Source organism: Bubalus kerabau, chromosome 19, assembly GCF_029407905.1.
Source record: "Bubalus kerabau isolate K-KA32 ecotype Philippines breed swamp buffalo chromosome 19, PCC_UOA_SB_1v2, whole genome shotgun sequence".
Taxonomy (NCBI): Eukaryota; Metazoa; Chordata; class Mammalia; order Artiodactyla; family Bovidae; genus Bubalus; species Bubalus kerabau.
Window position 1 is genome coordinate 70,818,972 of NC_073642.1, and position 19,325 is coordinate 70,838,296.

A 19,325-nucleotide genomic window follows, 5' to 3' on the forward strand; every position below is an offset into this window, starting at 1 on the left:
GTGGTGACCTAATAGGTCCCCTGAGTAAATATTTCTGTGCAGCCTGTCCTAAGACAGATGGGGAAAGACAGACCAGCCTGACTCCATGAAATCGCATCCCAGGTTCAGAAACAGGAAAGCTCTCTGGGGTGACAGTGGAAGGAGCTTGCAGGGGAGGGAATGTTCCAGTGGAGAGACCCCAGCTTCTGAGAGAAAACCTCATCGTGACATTTTCTCTCCTGCCTTGAAAAGTGTCCTCTTGTTTCCTGATGGCGCGGGTGTCCCCTGGTGCTTGGAGCAGCCCTGTAGGCAGTGTTACGTGGGTTGGGTCTGAGTTCTCCCTGGACCTCCTGGGACAGCAACACAGGGTTGTGTCCTAGGTCCTCGTGGAGCTAGATGGACATGTCTCTGGATGGAGAGTGGTTTCTGGAGAGACATGCTCTATGCTGCGCTATTCCTGGGAGCAAAGCACCCCGTCCCTGCAGCTCTGACTCTTCAGACTGAGGGCTCCAGTCCCAGCAGTCAGCACTCTGTGTGATGCAGAATCCACAGACAGACCAGGTGAGGAGAGGGCCTCCAATAGTCCTGGTTCAACTCCCGCCCCAGCATCTGGGACAGGACACCTGGGAAGGAGAAAGCATGAGACCTCTTCACAGAGGTCACTACATCACTCCACCTTCCTCAGACCCGGGGGATGCTCACAGCTCAGAGATGCCAGCAGGATGGGGAAGGACCAGACAGATCATCTTCCTTTGGGTTAAAGCTGACTTTCAGAGGACCAGGTCAATGAAGATAAGAATGCTGAATCCCAAGGTGACAAGGATGCCTTGACCACATTTTACTCTGGCTTCCTAAAATTTGTTTCTCAACGAGGTCTTGACCTGTGGGTTTCTGTGTCCATCCTTTCCTAGTTTTATCAAGACACCTAAGTCAGATTAGTGAGCACGCTTACCCTTGACCTCTGATCATTCTCAATGTTGGAATCATTTCATTAAACCTGCTGTCTCCCAGGTGATTCTGATCTCCCTGATGTCTATTGACCAAGAATCCTTGGGAGACAGTCTAGCCAGGACCCCCTGAACTTGAAATCTCTTCATGGTCATCTTCCATCCAGTCAATCTCCTTCTTGTCCATAAATCTCCATTTTACCATCAGTATTTGGAACTCAACCAAGTTTCCAAGGCTACCTCAAAAAACAAAGATTGAGATCTGAATCCCATCTTAAAAAATGATGTTTATATTTGAGGCATCAATGTCAAGCTCACATGCCCAGAAGTACCATTCTTGCCTGAATGAACCTTTCTGAGAGAGATATTTTCTATTTAAAGTTAGCTTGCAGCAATGGGTGCTTAGAGACACTAGCCTGTGCATGAGGACTACACACGGGGTCATTTTAAAGAGGGAAACTGTCACGTAAGGAGCACAAAATGTGAAAATATGTCAGTAAACTGAACATGAAGGAGACTGATTTACATGATTGGATGAAAAATGAGGGAATGGGCTTGACTGCCCTCAAGTAGAAACATGCATGTGTTGGATGATTTAAAGGCAGTCCACATTGTAAATGTCCATTAATGACCATGAAAAAATGGTATATGTTTTATTATGCTAATAGTAGCTAAAAAGTAGGTGAACTTGCAAATGCGGAATCTGAGTAACAAGGATGTCTGTATATGCAGTATTGGGGCTCTCTGTGCTACAACTATAACACTGGACACGGCAGAATTCTACCTGTTTTTGCAGTTTCACTGAAAGAAGGAGTGAGTCTCTTCCTTCCACATGTACAAAACATGTACAGAACATGTCCATGTACATGTTCAAAAACAACAAAAATTGTAGCAACTGAAATCTCCTGTGTCTTCTCAGAACCTTCAAAAATTTCTAGATTCAGACTCACCAGGAAAATGGTGATGGGCCTCAGGGATATGCTGATATCCTTTCAGGAGAAGAAAAGTAAAGCAACAAATTATTGTTAGTTCTGGAGTATTAAACGTGTATGTAAAAAATCCATTCTACTTCAACAGGAAATTAACTGCAAAAACATGCATATTCCCACAGTATGCCAAGGGTGACATAAAGCACAGCAGTGAGACGTTAGGACACAGACGAGGGTCTCTGGTGGAGTCTTGGGCTGGAAGAGGAAAGCACAGGCTCTCCCGAGCATCCCCTCCAAGCCCAGGGCACCTGCTCCTGGGCTCAGCCCTGTGCTCGGTGTGTCGCACAAGCCCCCTGGTGGTCATGGGGTGCCGGAGGGTGGCCTGTGTCTGGGCTGACATTGACATCCCCTCACTGTGTCTCTTGCACAATAATACACAGCTGTGTCCATAGTGGTCACAGAGCTCAGCTGCAGGGAGGACTGGTTCTTAGACGTGCCCCTGGAGATGGAGGTGTGGCTCTTGATGGAGGGGCTGTGGTAAGTGTCACCATTATAGTATGTGCTTCCCATCCACGCTAGCCCCTTCCCTGGGGCCTGGTGGAGCCAGCTCCCACCATAACCACGTGATGGAGCAACCAGAGACAGCACATGTGAGGGAGACGATCTGCGAGGGCTTCACCAGTTCTGGGCCCGACTCTTGCACCTTCACCTGGGACAGGACACCCGGGGACAAGAAGATTCAAACCCAGTCAGTCACCTGCTCTCACAATTACCCCCACAGATGCGTGCCTGACGCCTGGCCTTCCCCTTGGGGAACAGCCACCAGTCAGAGGAGAAGACCTCAAAGCCTCGTCTTCTACACAACAGCTCTGCCTTCACTGAGACCTCCATCCTGTGTAAGCAGAGAGTGGTGAGCTCCCATAGCTCAGGGGTGGATTTTTCCTTGGAGCTTGAGGAGGAATTTGCATTGAGGAGCTCTATTCCTGTGAGTGTAGAGAGGCTGTGGTCACACTCACCCTGGTCATTCCAGGATCCCCATGGGTGCCTTCTGAGTTTACATGGTTGGCAAGCAGGGGTGGGAAAGCAGTGTGTCTATCAGATGGCTTGGAACCAGATCCCAGGGCAGGTCCCCCTTTCTGAGCCCAGAGTCTCTGTCCTGACGGCCCCCACCTCCTGCCCCTTGCCCATCTCAGCTCAGCCCCTCGTCCTGACTCCACAGAGAAATCCACCTGAGGACCTCTGTATTTGCCCTTATAAATGATCCCGACATAAGCTCAGAATGGGATGTGGACTTCAGAGACGTTGAGGCGAGATGGTATCACCCGGATTGGCTCACCTGGAATGTGTGTGTGTTGAGTGACTCAGTGAACTGGCCAAAGTGTCAATGTCTATATAAGGACACAAGGTAACAGTGTTTGTGTTAAGATGCCAATAAAAGCTAGCATGTAGGTGAATTTGCAGTACAGAATCTGTGAATGATGAGAATCATTACATATGCAGCCCTGGGGACCCCTGACACTGGAGCTTTTGACACTGCCTGCTCCAGATTATAATGGTGCAGTTTGACAGGAAGAAGGAGGTTGAGTCTCTTCCTTCCTCATGTAGAAAACAAAACAAAGATTGAAATGTTTAAATATCTGATGTTTCCTTTCAGGATAGTTAACAGTTTTAAATTAACGAGAGTCAAGTGTTTTAAGTGTCACCACTTAAAGAGAAGACAGAGAAGGCAACGGCACCCACTCCAGCACTCTTGACTGGAAAATCCCATGGATGGAGGAGCCTGGTGGGCTGCAGTCCCTGATGTCGCGAAGAGTCGGACACGACTGCGCGACTTCATGTTCACTTTTCACTTTCATGCATTGGAGAAGGAAATGGCAACCCACTCCAGTGTTCTTGCCTGGAAAATCCCAGGGATGGTGGGGCCTGATGGGCTGGCGTCTATGGGGTCGCACAGAGTCAGACACGACTGAAGTGACTTAGCAGTAGGAGCAGCAAGTGTTTTACTGAGTTCCCTTGAAGGAATAAAAATGAAGGGGAAAAAAATTAGCTGTTGAGTATTATGTGTGAGTGTGTGTTTTCAAAAAGCTATCCTTGCTTCAAGCTAAATTGAAATGTATATACACACACAGTTGTCTGAGAGTGACATAAACCACAACAATGAAATACCAGGACACAGAAGAGGGTCTGAGGTGCAGCTCCTGGGCAGGAGGAGGAAAGAGAAGCCCTGAGGAGAATCCCACCCAGGATCCCCATCTCCCAACGCCTCTTCTGCACCTGCTCCAGTACTCAGCTCTGTACTGAGTCCTGAGCTCCCTCTGGTGGTCACGGGCCCCAATGCAGGGAGGTTTTTGTAGGGCTCACACTGACTTCCCCTCACTGTGTCCTTTGCACAGTAGTACACGGCCGTGTCCTCAGGTGTCACGCTGCTCAGTGATAGAGAGACTTGGCTCTTGGAGTTGTCCTTGGTGATGCTGAGCTGGGATTTCAGGGCTGGGTTATAGCATGTGTCTCCATCATTATCTAAACCACCAACCCACTCCAGCGCCTTCCCTGGAGCCTGGTGGACCCAGCCTACAGCATAGCTGGTCAATGAGAATCCAGAGGCCGTGCAGGTGAGGGAGAGGGTCTGTGAGGGCTTCACCAGGCTGGGGCCCGACTCTTGCAGCTGCACCTGGGACAGGACCCCTGTGGAGAGAGAGAAGCACGGTGACCCGTGGGCTCAGATGCAGCTTCCCCACGTGCCCATGTCTGACCCAGAGACACTCACCTCTGGGGGCTGAGAGCACAAAGAGGAGGGTCCACAGTGGGTTCATCTTCGAGCAGATGAGAGTCACCACTCCCACAAGTCTCTTCAAGCTTCAGGATGAGGCTGAATTTAAGGGAGCTGGTGCTGTGTTTCTACCCTGTGACCTGAGTGGATATTTGCATACGGGAGGGATCTCTGTATAAAAAGCAGAAAGCAGTGAATAGAGATCCTGTCTATGGGGCTCCCCTTCTGAGGGGGGTGCTGCCTGTGCCCTCAGAGAACTCAGCCCCTCCTGGGGTCCCCCTCCCTATACCAGGAAGACTGTTGAGGAAGGAAATGATGAAGGAGGGCTGGTCAGGAAAAATGATGCTTTCAGGGAGCAATGGTAGATTTGGGGAAGAGACTTTAATCCCAAGAATGTGTTTCCCTTTATTCAATAAATGCCCACCACACATTCAGGTACCAGCCATTTGTTAGACACAAACTCTAATTTTTTTTTTCTTTTCTGATTACCTGATGTTTACTTACTCCATATGCAAACATCAGAGAAAAATATACATGTTTGAATCACACTGAATTCATGGAGTTGAGTACAATTTAATGTTTATCAGAATTCCCAAATCATTTGTATTTCCCTTTGTTTTCTTGACTGTTTTTCATCTTGAACAGCTTAAATAACCTCAAGAATCACTCTAGAGGAGGTTTGTTCATAGTAATTAAACACAGTATTAATTTTGTGGACAAAGTAGACATTTGTGCTGAGATGCTCGTCTTCCCAGCATGGCTGACTTGCCCAGTGGGCTGCATTTTCCTGTGCACAACTGAGTGTCTGCAGGAACTCGTGAACCTCAGCATCTCCTCCCTGAGGGTGGACACTGAGGACCCCAAGTCTGCTGAGGACTGAGGACACACAGCTCCTGGGAGCTCCTTAGGGCTCTGCTCTCCCGCCTCCCTGTGGTCCTGAGGCTGTGTCCTCACTCCTGCATTTCTGTGTGTGAGGATGTAGCCTGGGGCTGACGACAGTCACAGCACGTGTGGACTTGGCAGCGGGTTTGCCCGGGGTGGGGAGTGCTGTCAACATGTCATCAGTGGGGTTATCCCTCCTGGAGCCAGAAGTGACCAGTGTGTGTCCCCACTCTGACGGGCACCCTGTACATGGGACCCTGGTCTTCTCCTGCCCTGAGACGTCACCCCTTCGGGTCTGGTGCTGGTCAGCTCTTCCTCGGCACAAGGATCTCACCTGTACACTGACTGAGTTAGAACCTACTGTCTACGAAAAGCCCTTCCGGTCTGGCTTTGGTCACAGCAGTTCTGCAGGAGCATGTTTTCTGTGCCAGATCCCGTTTCCTGACACCTGAATGTGCTCTGGGGAGAGGCCCCACCTCACTCTGCCTCAGACCTTGTGGGGTCACTTGTGTCTGATACTATGCAACATGGTCAAGACTCCTGAGGGTGACCCTGGAACTGTGGGCGTCTGGCATCCAGGTCACTGAGCTTCTAGGTGTGTCCTCATCCCTTGGCTCAACACCTTCATCCATCATCAAAGCCAGTGGAGTTTTGTTGTGCATTGCCTAATAGGCTTTCCTTTCTCTGCACTTTCTCTGATCTTGTGATCCCACTGGACCACCTGTAAAGCCCAAATATGCTTCTCATCTCACGGGACTGGAAGGTTGAAGACCACATCCCCAAATCCACTGCCACTTGGTGTCTATGGGGTTTAGTTTATGGCATCAGAAGTGGGATCCAGAGAATCCCCAACAACTCCTAAGCCATGAACAATCAGATGCTGGTACCTACTCTGACCTGTTGAGTTCAGTGCTCTCTGGATGAGTGTGGTCTAGTAGCTTTGTGTGGAGTCTTTAGGGTTTTCTATCTACAGTGTTCTGTAGATAATGAGAATTTTAACTCTTATGGTAAAGAATCCACCTGCAATGTAGGAGACCTGGGTTGACTCCTCGGCTGTGAGGTTCCCTGGAGTAGGAAATGGCAACCCACTCCAGGATTCTTGCCTAGAAAGGACAGAGAAGACTGGCATGCCACAGTTCGTGGGGTACACACACACAGCTGTTACACACACACACCTGTCACACAGACATACAGACACACACAGTCACACACACAACACATCTGTCATCTACACACACACCTGTCACACACACACACCTGTTATACACACACATATTTGTTACACACAGCTGTCACACACACAGCCCTTTACACACATATACAGAAACATGTCACAGACACACAGACAGATGTTTCGCACACAGGTGTTACACACACACCTGTCACACACACAAACACACCCCTGTTACACACACAAACACAAACAGATGTTACACACACACACCTGTCACACACACAAACACACCCTTGTTACACACACACACACAAACAGATGTTACACACACACACACTCCTGTCACACACACACATACCTGTCACACAGACATACAGACACACACAGTCACACACACAACACACCTGTCATCTACACACACACCTGTCACACACACACACATACTTGTTACACACAGCTGTCACACACACCCTTTACACACACACAAACATGTCACAGACACACGGACACCTGTCTCACACACAGGTGTTACACACACACACCTGTCACACACACAAACACACCCCTGTTACACACACAAACACAAACAGATGTTACACACACACACACTCCTGTCACACACACACATACCTGTCACACAGACATACAGACACAGACACACACAACACACCACCACACACACACACCTGTCACACACACACAGACACCTGCTACACACACCTGTCACACAAACACCCCTTGACACACACACACACACCTGTAACACACACAGCTGTCTCATACACACGTGATACACACACACACAGTCACACAGACATCTGTCAAACACACACACCTATCTCACACACACACACCTCTCACACACACAAACACACACCTGTCACACAGAGACATGCTCACTCACACACACATGCACACATACACACAAACACAAGCACACACATGCACACATTTACACTCACAAGATACATACATATACTCATACATATACACACTAATGCACACACAGACAAACATGCACACACATCCACACTCACACATGGACTCATACATATTCACACACTCATATACACACTCACACACACACAAACATGCACACACATCCAGACTCACATGCTCACATACACACTCACACACATTCACACACTCATAGAATCAGACATATCCTCACATAATTCTCATGGCCTCACTGTGCTGTGTATTCCCAACAGGTCCCAATATTAAACGTCATCAGTCCTTGTCCTGCTAGTTATTGTTTTCAGTGAAAAGAGAGACTCCATCTCTGAGACTCCCGGTCCCTATCCCTACATGCTCCTGGGCAGCAGCCCTGCACTGGGGTCCTGGGCACCCCCTGCCTGGGCTCACAGGGCAGTCCTAGCAATGTTTCTGGTCTGGTATTAAGTGGCTCTGTTCTACCTTCAGAGTATTCTTCTAGAGACAGCATGATCTTTTAATCTTCTCTAGAAATAGCCTTTGGAGAAGGAAATGGCAACCCACTCCAGTGTTCTTGCCTGGAGAATCCCAGGGACGGGGCATCCTGGTGGGCTGCCGTCTCTGGGGTTGCACAGAGTCGGACATGAGTGAAGCAAGTTAGCAGCAGCAGCAGAAATGGCCTCAATAAATGCACACACTCTGTAGAGAGACCCCAAGGAAGGAGTTTGTGAGAACACCTGGATGTTGCCGCCTGGGGCTGCAGGTGCACTGATGCAGTTGACACTCACAGTGAGTCCAGAGGCTCTCGAGGACGTGGGGTCCCTTCGCCTCCTGGAGCCCCCCGTGGGCTAACATCATGTCACAGGATAGCTGTACGCAGAAGCATGGAGCTCGATGCCCACTCCACCTACCGTTCACTCCTGGGCTCACCTGTTCTTGCAGCACCTGAATCCTGCAGGGGCCCCACAAGAAGTTCCAGATGAGCCCCCTTGTTGAAAACCAGTGCAGTCGCCCCAGACAACTCACAGCACAAACACCTGAGGGGCGCCTAGTGCCCACACCTGTGAGAGGAGACACCTGAGACATGAGAGGAGGATGATGCAGAGCCCTTTTCAGCTGACACAGGTGAGCCTGCTTTGAGGGAGTGCTCACTGAGGGAATGGTGCGGTGAGCATGCTCAGTCACCTCAGTCGTGTCTGGCCCTTTGAGACCCCACAGACTGTAGCCCACCAGAATCCTCTGTCCATGGGATTCTCCGGGCAGGAACACTGGAGAGGGTTGCCACAACAGCCCCCTGCAGAAAAGCTAGGTCAGCCGTGTGCGTGTCCCCTGGCAGGACATCTCTTCAGCAGGATGGCCTCGGGGTGCATCCATCCTCAGACTCCATCCTGCTTCTCACCATCCCTCCTGACCACCTGCCCAAGAACTTCAGGACCTGAGGTCATTGGGGAGACAGACCCACTGCCTAGTCAGTGACATTTCCTCCAGCAGGACCCTGTGACAAACCTGCTTCCCCCTGTTCTGAGTCTCTGATAGATTCTTCATAAATATTCCTGAGCATGTCAGATACCCAAGAGCAGGAGAGGGATACTGGCCATGTAGATCAGGCAGGAGAGAGCAGGTCTGAGGCCAGTACTGAAGGCTCCAAGCCTGGTGTCCAGCCATGGCTACCAGAGCCTTAGCGCCCTGCCTCCTGGATGTTGTCTGGCTGTGGTGTCTGCACACGAGCTCCCCTCCTCAAAGAGGGTGCATATCGTAGCTCTGCCAGGTCCCTGGGGGTCACATGTGGGTAGGGGCTACCTGCATTGTTGAGGTTGAACACCCATGACTCAGGGGATCTGGGTCTGGGCGCTGAGCGTCACCAGGGTTTTCAGTACTGGCCCATCTGCGTTCTACTCCCTCCTGGGCTGCAGTGCCCTGCTCCAGTCCCTTCTCTTAGCTGTGAGATATGAACCCTCTGTAGGTCTGCAGTGGACAAGAATTTCTATTCACCTCCTAGGAGAAGCTGGGTGAAGAGCTCTTCCATGGAGGGTCTGCCTGTTGAACCTTCTGGGTAGGTGTTAACATTTCTCAGCGTTTGCCTTCCCCTCGTTCGTCAGGTGTCCTGAAGGGATAAATATGAACTCTTACCTTGAAGATCTGGATGTTTCTGGAGTTATATCCCACAAACCATGCACTGTGGCCCCAGGGTCTCTCATCCTCACAGTGGTAATTGCTGGTCCTGCAGGAATTGGTAGTAATTACCCTGAAGGTGCTCCTCCTGAAACTTTGCCTCCATGGGCAGATCTCACCTGGACTGTGGATTTCCCTCCTGTCTGGTTTTGTGCAGGGGGATTGCCCTGCAATGTTAGGACACTGTTAGGTCCAGGGAAAGTTTTGATGTTGAGAATTTCCTTGCTTTAATGATGGAAATCACAGTTTCCACACACACTACCTCTTGATGCAGGAACCAGCAGGTACCAGCTGAGGTTGTCCTTGACCTGAGAGTCGAAGTAGAAATCCAATGTCACTAAGAGTCAGAGGAGCCTGGACAGACTTGACCAACATAGAGAGACAGGGATGAAGGACTCAGCAGGGCACTTATTTTAGGCTCAGATTCCAAAGCTCTTCCAAGAGGCTGGAATTCAGAAAGCACCACGGTGAGGAGATTGTTACGTCCTGGTGCCCCAGTTCTAGTCAGAAGGCAGGACAAAGTGCCTCTCGGTGATTCCGGGTTCCTGACTTAGTTTCAGAGGTGCCGTCCCCCTTCTTCCAGCCCCTTTCCATGTCCCTGTGTGACGAGTGAATGCAGAAATCACGTCGGTACATGAGGGGGTCCCTTAGAGGAGGGGCTGACAGGTGGGTGTGCCATGTGGAAGGGTGTTCATTCTTTCCAGGTACATGAACTGCTGACTTTACCAAATCTGGGACCACCCACATCTGCGCTCTTTGTTTCATTGGCTTGTGATTTTTCTCATTGTTTGGGCTTCCCCAATCGAATCAGTTCAAGCTTCTCTGATAACATGCTCCTTGGAAGAAAACCTTTGATCAACCTAGTTCAGTTCACTTGCTCAGTCATGTCTGACTCTTTGGGACCCCATGAATCACAGCATGCCAGGCCTCCCTGTCCATCACATACTCTCGGAGTTCACTGAGACTCATGTCCATCGAGTCAGTGATGCAATCCAGCCATCTCATCCTCTGGCATCCCCTTCTCCTTCTGCCCTCAATCCCTCCCAGCATCAGAGTTTTTCCAATGAGTCAGCTCATCGCATGAGGTGGCCAAAGTACTGGAGTTTCAGCTTCAGCATCATTCCCTCCAAAGAAATCCCTGGGCTGATCTCCTTCAGAATGGACTGGTTGGATCTCCTTGCAGTCCAAGGGACTCTCAAGAGTCTTCTCCAACACCACAGTTCAAAAGCATCAATTCTTCGGTGCTCGGCCTTCTTCACAGTCCAACTTTCACATCCATACATGACCACAGGAAAAACCATAGCCTTGAGTAGACGGACCTTTGTTGGCAAAGTAATGTCTCTGCTTTTGAATATGCTATCTAGGATGGTCACAACTTTCCTTCCAAGGAGTAAGTGTCTTTTAATTTCATTGCTGCAATCACCATCTGAAGTGATTTTGGAGCCCCCAAAAATAAAGTCTGACACTGTTTCCACTGTTTCCCCATCTATTTCCCATGAAGTGATGGCACTGGATGCAATGATCTTCCTTTTCTGAATGTTGAGCTTTAAGCCAACTTTGTCACTCTCCACTTTCACTTTCATCAAGAGGCTTTTGAGTTCCTCTTCACTTTCTGCCATAAGGGTGGTGTCATCCGCATATCTGAGGTTATTGATATTTCTCCTGGCAATCTTGATTCCAGCTTGTGTTTCTTCTAGTCCAGCGTTTCTCATGATGTACTCTGCATATAAGTTGAATAGGCAGGGTGACAATATACAGCCTTGATGTACTCCATTTCCTATTTGGAACCAGTCTGTTGTTCCATGTCCAATTATAACTGTTGCTTACTGACCTGCATACAGATTTCTCAAGAGGTACATCAAGTGGTCTGGTATTCCCATCTCTTTCAGAATTTTCCACAGTTTATTGTGATCCACACAGTCAAAGGCTTTGGTATAGTCAATAAAGCAGAAATAGATGTTTTTCTGGAACTCTCTTGCTTTTTCCATGATCCAGTGGATGTTGGCAATTTGATCTCTGGTTCCTCTGCCTTTTCTAAAACCAGCTTGAACATCAGGAAGTTCACAGTTCATATATTGCTGAAGCCTGGCTTGGAGAATTTTGAGCATTACTTTACTAGTGTGTGAGATGAGTGCAATTGTGCGGTAGTTTGAGCATTCTTTGGCATCGCCTTTCTTTGGGATTGGAATGAAAACTGACTTTTTCCAGTCCTGTGGCCACTGCTGAGTTTTCCAAATTTGCTGGCATATTGAGTGTGGCACTTTCACAGCATCATCTTTCAGGATTTGGAATAGCTCAACTGGAATTCCATCACCTCCACTAGCTTTGTTCATAGTAATGCTTTCTAAGGCCCACTTGACTTCACATTCCAGAATGTCTGACTCTAGGTCAGTGATCACACCATTGTGATTATCTGGGTCATGAAGATCTTTTTTGTACAGTTCTTCTGTGTATTCATGCCACCTCTTCTTAATGTCTTCTGCTTCTGTTAGGTCCATACCATTTCTGTCTTTTATCGAGCCCATCTTTGTGAAATGTTCCCTTGGTATCTCTAATTTTCTTGAAGAGATCTCTAGTCTTTCCCATTCTGTTGTTTTCCTCTAATTCTTTGCATTGATCACTGAGGAAGTCTTTCCTATCTCTTCTTGCCATTCTTTGGAACTCTGCATTGAGATGCATATATTTTTCCTTTTCTCCTTTGCTTTTCACTTCTCTTCTTTTCACAGCTATTTGTAAGGCCTCCCCAGACAGCCATTTTGCTTTTCTGCATTTCTTTTCCATGGGCATGGTCTTGATCCCTGTCTCCTGTACAATGTCACGAACCTTATTCCATAGTTCATCAGGCACTCTGTCTATCAGATCCTAGGCCCTTAAATCTATTTCTCACTTCCACTGTATAATCATAAGGGATTTGATTTAGGTCATACCTGAATGGCCTAGTGGTTTTCCCTACTTTCTCCAATTTAATCTGAATTTGGCAATAAGGAGTTCATTATCTGAGCCACAGACAGCTCCTGGTCTTGTTTTTGTTGACTGTATAGAGCTTCTCCATCTTTGGCTGCAAAGAATATAATCAATCTGATTTCCGTGTTGACCATCTGGTGATGTCCATGTGTAGAGTCTTCTCTTGTGTAGTTGAAAGAGGGTGTTTGCTATGACCAATGCATTTTCTTGGCAAAACTCTATTAGTCTTTGCCCTGCTTCATTCTGTATTCCAAGGCCAAATTTGCCTGTTACTCCAGGTGTTTCTTGACTTCCTACTTTTGCATTCCAGTCCCCTATAATGAAAAGGACATCTTTTTTGGGTGTTAGTTCTAAAAGGTCTTGTAGGTCTACATAGAACCGTTCAACTTCAGCTTCTTCAGCATTACTGGTTGGGGCATAGACTTGGATTACTGTGATATTGAATGGTTTGCCTGGGAAATGAACAGAGATCATTCTATCGTTTTTGAGATTGCATCCAAGTACTGCATTTCAGACTCTTTTGTTGACCATGATGGCTACTCCATTTCTTCTGAGGGATTCTTGCCCACAGTAGTAGATATAATGGTCATCTGAGTTAAATTCACCCATTCCAGTCCATTTGAGTTCACTGATTTCTAGAATGTCGACATTCACTCTTGCCATCTCTCGTTTGACCACTTCCAATTTGCCTTGATTCATGGACCTGACATTCCAGGTCCCTATGCAATATTGCTCTTTATAGCATTGGACCTTACTTCTATCACCAGTCACATCCACAGCTGGGTATTCTTTTTGCTTTGGCTCCATCCCTTCATTCTTTCTGGAGTTGTTTCTCCGCTAATCTCCAGTAGCATATTGGGCACCTCCTGACCTGGGGGGTTCCTCTTTCAGTATCCTATCATTTTGCCTTTTCATACTGTTCGTGGGATTCTCAAGGCAAGAATTCTGAAGTGATTTGTCATTCCTTTCTCCAGTGGACCACATTCTGTCAGATCTCTCCACCATGACCCGCCCATCTTGGGTTGCCCCACAGGCATGGCTTAGTTTCATTGAGTTAGACAAGGCTGTGGTCCTAGTGTGATTAGATTGACTAGTTTTCTGTGAGTATGATTTCAGTGTGTCTGCCCTCTGATGCCCTCTTGCAACACCTACCATCTTACTTGGGTTTCTCTTACCTTGGACGAGGGGTATCTCCTCACCGCTGCCCTTCCTGACCTTCAACGTGGGATAGCGCCTCTAGGCCCTCCTGTGCCCATGCAGCCACCACGCCTTGGAGTGGGGTTGGTCCTCCTGGCCGCCTCTGGTGTGGGGTAGCTCCTCCCGGCCACCACCCCTGACCTCGGACTTGGGTAGCTCTTCTCTGCCGTTCCTGCGCCATTGCAGCATGGCACTCTCGGCCACTGCCCTTGACCTTGGACGTGGGGTAACTCCTCTTGGCTGCCGCCCTTCGGGCATGGGGTCCTCCCGGCTTCTGCCCCTGACCTCAGACGTGGGGTAGCTCCTCTAGGCCACGCTTCGTGCTCCGGTCGCAGCTGCCATCACGCCTAGTCCCAAGGTCTCTACCTCCCTTCTAGAGATCCCGGCAGAGACCAGTGCCCATGGGCACTGGGCCCAGGCTGGCATTGTGCAGTAGAAAGTTTCAGCCAAGCTGAGCTACACTTGTCCTGGTGGACGCCTAGATCAGGAAGCCTGAGCTCAGACAAAATTCCCCCTTGAATTTCCACGGGATCAGCTTAGACCCACAGGGGCGGTTGATTGCATCAACATAGCGCACTAAAAAATGGAGACTTTACTTTGCTGGCCAAATTCCGTCTTGTAAAGCTATGGTTTTTCCAGTAGTCATGTATGGATATGAGAGGTGGACCATAAAGAAAGCTGAGCACTGAAGTATTGATGCTTTTGAACTGTGGTGTTGGAGAAGACTGTTGAGAGTCCCTTGGACTGCAAGAGGATCAAAACAGTCTATCCTAGAGGAGATCAGTCCTGAATATTCATTGGAAGGACTGATGCTGAAGCTGAAGCTCCAATACTTTGGCCACATGATTTGAAGAACAGACTCATTGGAAAAAACCCTGATGCTGGGAATGATTGAAGACAGGAGGAAAAGGGGATGCCAGAGGATGCGATGGTTGGATGGCATCATCGACTGGATGGACATAAGCTTGAGCAAGTTCTGGGAGTTGGAGATGGACAGGGAAGTCTGGCGTGCTGCAGTCCATGGGGTTGTGAAGAGTCAGCCATTACCGAGTGACTGAACTCACAGCTCAATGGTAAAGAATCATCCTGCACTATAGGATTTGATTCCTGGGACAGGAAGGTCTGCGGGAGAATGGATAGGCTACCCACTTCAGTATACTTGGGTTTCCCTTGTGGCTCAGCTGGTGAAGAATCTGCCTGCAGTTTGGGAGACCTGGGTTTGATCTCTGGGTTGGGAAGATGCCCTGGAGAAGGGAAATGCTACTCACTCCAATATTATTCCTTGGAGAATTCATTGGACTGTTTTGTCCATGGAGTCGCAAAGAGTTGGATACAACTGAGCAACTTTCACTTTCTCATTGTTTACTCTGTTCACTTTGTCTTTGTGTGATTTCTGCTGAACGAGACTCACATAATTATCGAAAGACAGTGCTAGTGACAAGGAACTGCTTCAGATCAGATCTGTCGCTCAGTCGTGTCCGACTTTTTGTGACCCCATAAATCACAGCATGCCAGGCCTCCCTGTCCATTACATACTCCTGGAGTTCACTGAGACTCACGTCCATCGAGTCAGTGATGCCATCCAGCCATCTCATCCTCTGTTGTCCCCTTGTCCTCCTGCCCCCAATCCCTCCCAGCATCAGAGTCTTTCCCAATGAGTCAACTCTTCACATGACTGGCCAAAGTACTGGAGTTTCAGCTTTAGCATCATTCCCTCCAAAGAAATCCCAGGGCTGATATTCAGAATGGTCTGGTTGGATCTCCTTGCAGTCCAAGGGACTCTCAAGAGTCTTCTCCAACACCACAGTTCATAAGCATCAATTCTTCGGCACTCAGCCTTCTTCACAGTCCAACTCTCACATCTATACATGACCACAGGAAAACCATAACCTTGACTAGACGGACCTTTGTTGGCAAAGTAATGTCTCTGCTTTTGAATATGCTATCTAGGTTGGTCATAACTTTCCTTCTAAGGGTAAGTGTCTTTTAATTTCATGGCTGCAGTCCCCATCTGTAGTGATTTTGGAGCCCAGAAATATAAAGTCTGACACTGTTTCCCATCTATTTCCCATGAAGTGATGGCACTGGATGCCATGATCTTTGTTTTCTGCATGTTGAGCTTTAAGCCAACTTTTTCACTCTGCACTTTCACTTTCATCAAGAGGCTTTTGAGTTCCTCTTCACTTTCTGCCATAAGGGTGGTGTCATCCGCATATCTGAGGTTATTGATATTTCTCCTGGCAATCTTGATTCCAGCTTGTGTTTCTTCTAGTCCAGCGTTTCTCATGATGTACTCTGCATATAAGTTAAATAAGCAGGGTGACAATATACAGCCTTAATGTACTCCTTTTCCTATTTGGAACCAGTCTGTTGTTCCATGTCCAGTTAAAACTGTTGCTTCCTGACCTGCATACAGTTTTCTCAAGAGGTACATCAAGTGGTCTGGTATTCCCATCTCTTTCAGAATTTTCCACTGTTTATTGTGATCCACATAGTCAAAGGCTTTGGCATAGTCAATAAAGCAGAAATAGATGTTTTTCTGGAACTCTCTTGCTTTTTCCACGATCCAGTGGATGTTGGCAATTTGATCTCTGGTTCCTCTGCCTTTTCTAAAACCAGCTTGAACATCAGGAAGTTCACAGTTCACATATTGCTGAAGCCTGGCTTGGAGAATTTTGAGCATTACTTTACTAGTGTGTGACATGAGTGAAATTGTGCAGTAGATTGAGCATTCTTTGGCATTGCCTTTCTTTGGGATTGGAATGAAAACTGACCTTTTCCAGTCCTGTGGCCACGCCTGAGTTTTGCAAATTTGCTGGCATATTGAGTGCAGTCCTTTCACAGCATCATCTCTCAGGATTTGGAATAGCTCAACTGGAATTCCATCACCTCCACTAGCTTTGTTCATAGTGATGCTTTCTAAGGCCCACTTGACTTCACATTTCAGGATGTCTGGCTCTAGGTCAGTGATCACACCATCGTGATTATCTGGGTCATGAAGATCTTTTTTGTACAGTTCTTCTGTGTATTCTTGCCATCTCTTCTTAATATCTTCTGCTTCTGTTAGGTCCATACCATTTCTGTCCAATAAGGAGATGTAATAGACAGAGGTTTGATCCCTGGGTCAGGAAGATGCCCTGGAGGAGGGCATGGCAACCCACTGCAACATTCTTGCCTGGAAAATCTCATGGACAGAGGAGCCTAATGGGCTATAGTCCATTAGATGTTAAACAGTCTGACATGACTGAAGTGATGAGCATTCATAGGACAAAAGTGTTTAAAATCACTAAGTTCCATAAGCTAAAGGTAGTGTTTGTTTGTTCCATGAGACAGTCAGGAGACATGGCTGAACACCAGGTCGGGGCTCACAATGGCTCTTTATTCATCAGGGAATATTCTGTATATTCCTTAGATGTATTGTACTCTCTCCTTGAAAGACTTGTCCTTGTATAAACTTCTGGTGGCTCATACCTTGACAAGAAAGCTGAGGATATAAAGTAAGAATTGCTCTTCAAGTACAAGCTTCCCTTTAGTATGTGTCCTCTATCTGCCATAAAACCACCCAAATGACAGAAGCTACTGCACCTACTAGAGCCTGTTAATTAGTGAAGGGAGGAATGCCCCTCGGTGGTGCTCAAAGAGCTGACACCGCACTCAGAGCATTATTCATAGTTTTCTCCATGGAAATTCAGTGGGACCCCCACCCCAGGTTGATGCAGAAGGTGAGTCTGAGGACACCACAGACATAGATGCAGGAACACAGATGACACAATCTTTTCATCTTCCTGCATCTGTGCGTGGTGTCTGCAGACTCAGCTTCTATCTCAGGCTGGAGAGGAGGTCCCGCTGCATCTCCATGGAGAGTCCTATGGCTAATGCTGTGAGTGAGGTGTCAGTTGACTTAGCACCAACAAGAGGGGTTCTTCCCTGGCTCTGGGTTTATACACCTCTGTTGTCTGAGTCCAGCTGCACTTACACTGCTGACTGCTGGCTAGCTCGTTCACTGGCCCTGCTGTGCTGAGCAGCACTGCTGAGTCACACAGAGCCTCTCCTGTGGACATAGGGAGCTTACACCAAATGTCCAGAGAACGGGCCTAAGTGACAATAGGAAGCAACCCAATGAGACTGTGCCTTTCGTGCAGTGAGGATATCCTCCCCTATCCCAACCACCATTCTGCCTCGGAGACTGAGGAGGTACCTAAGAGTCATGAATGCAGAGAAGTTCCCCAGAAAAAGTGCTACAAGGAGAGGAATCCCCCTGAGAGGAGACCAGCTGTCAATCACCATCTGCACCTGCTCCTGCAAAACACAATTGTTTGTCCCCAGCACCTGCTGGTGGTCATGGAGCCCACGGAGGGTGGCTGGTGTCTGGGCTCACACTGCCTTCCCCTCACTGTGTCTCTTGCACAGCAACACATGGCCGTGTCCTCAGTGGTCACAGAGCTCAGCTGCAGGGAGAACTGATCTTGGATGTCTCTGAGATGGAGGCGTGGCTCCTGATGGAGGGGCTGTGGTCAGTGTCACCGTCATAGTTTATGCATGCCATCTGCTCTAGCCCCTTCCCTGCGGCCTGGGGAATCCACTTCTGACAATAACCACGTGATGGAGTAAGCAGAGACAGGGCAGGTGAGGAGAGGGTCAGTGAGGGCTTCACCAGTTCTGGGCCCGACTGCTGCAGTGCATCTGGGACTGGACACTGGGAAGGAGGATCATCAGTCCCTGTCAGCGACCTGCAGTCACAACCATCCTACAGACCCATATCTGCACCTGAGACCCTCACCTTGGGGAGCTGTCACCAGGCAGAGCTGAAGACCCCACACCCCCATCTTCTACACCACCACCCTGCCTTCCCTGACACCTCAGCCCTGTGGGAGGAGGGATGTGAGCTCCCTCACGCAGGGGTGGATTGTACCCTGGAGCATGAGGAGGAATTTCCATGTGGACCAGCCCTGTCCTTGTAAGTGGGGATGGAGTGTGATCACCATCCCCGTGATCTTTCTGGGTCCCTGTGAAGTCTCTTTCCTTCAGGTCTCTCAGTATTTGAATTTGGTTAGGGGAGCACGTGGTTTATGAGCTACATTGAAATCACTGCATCTAGGAAGAGGACTGAAGACACAGTATACGATGGCCCTGTCTTTTCATATAGATATTATTTTATCATGTGACTATTTCAGTTCAGTTCAGTCACTCAGTCGTGTCTGGCTCTTTGCAACCTCATGGACGACAGCATGCCAGGCCTCCCTGGCGTCACCAACGTCACATCACCAACTCCTGGAGTTTTCCAAACTCAAGTGCATGGAGTGAGTGATGCCATCCAACTGTCTCATCCTCTGTCATCCCCTTCTCCTCTCGCCTTCAATCTTTCCCAGCCTCAGAGC

General features: G+C 48.4%; 1 gene segment (V, D, J or C); it reads right to left on the bottom strand.

The window, feature by feature from the left end:
* Positions 1 to 2,405: 2,405 nt before the first annotated feature.
* On the bottom strand, positions 2,406 to 4,701 carry LOC129633978 (immunoglobulin heavy variable 4-38-2-like). The segment is given in 3 exon segments: positions 2,406 to 2,564; positions 4,233 to 4,540; positions 4,623 to 4,701. Coding segments are annotated over 3 exon segments (513 nt in total).
* Positions 4,702 to 19,325: the final 14,624 nt, after the last annotated feature.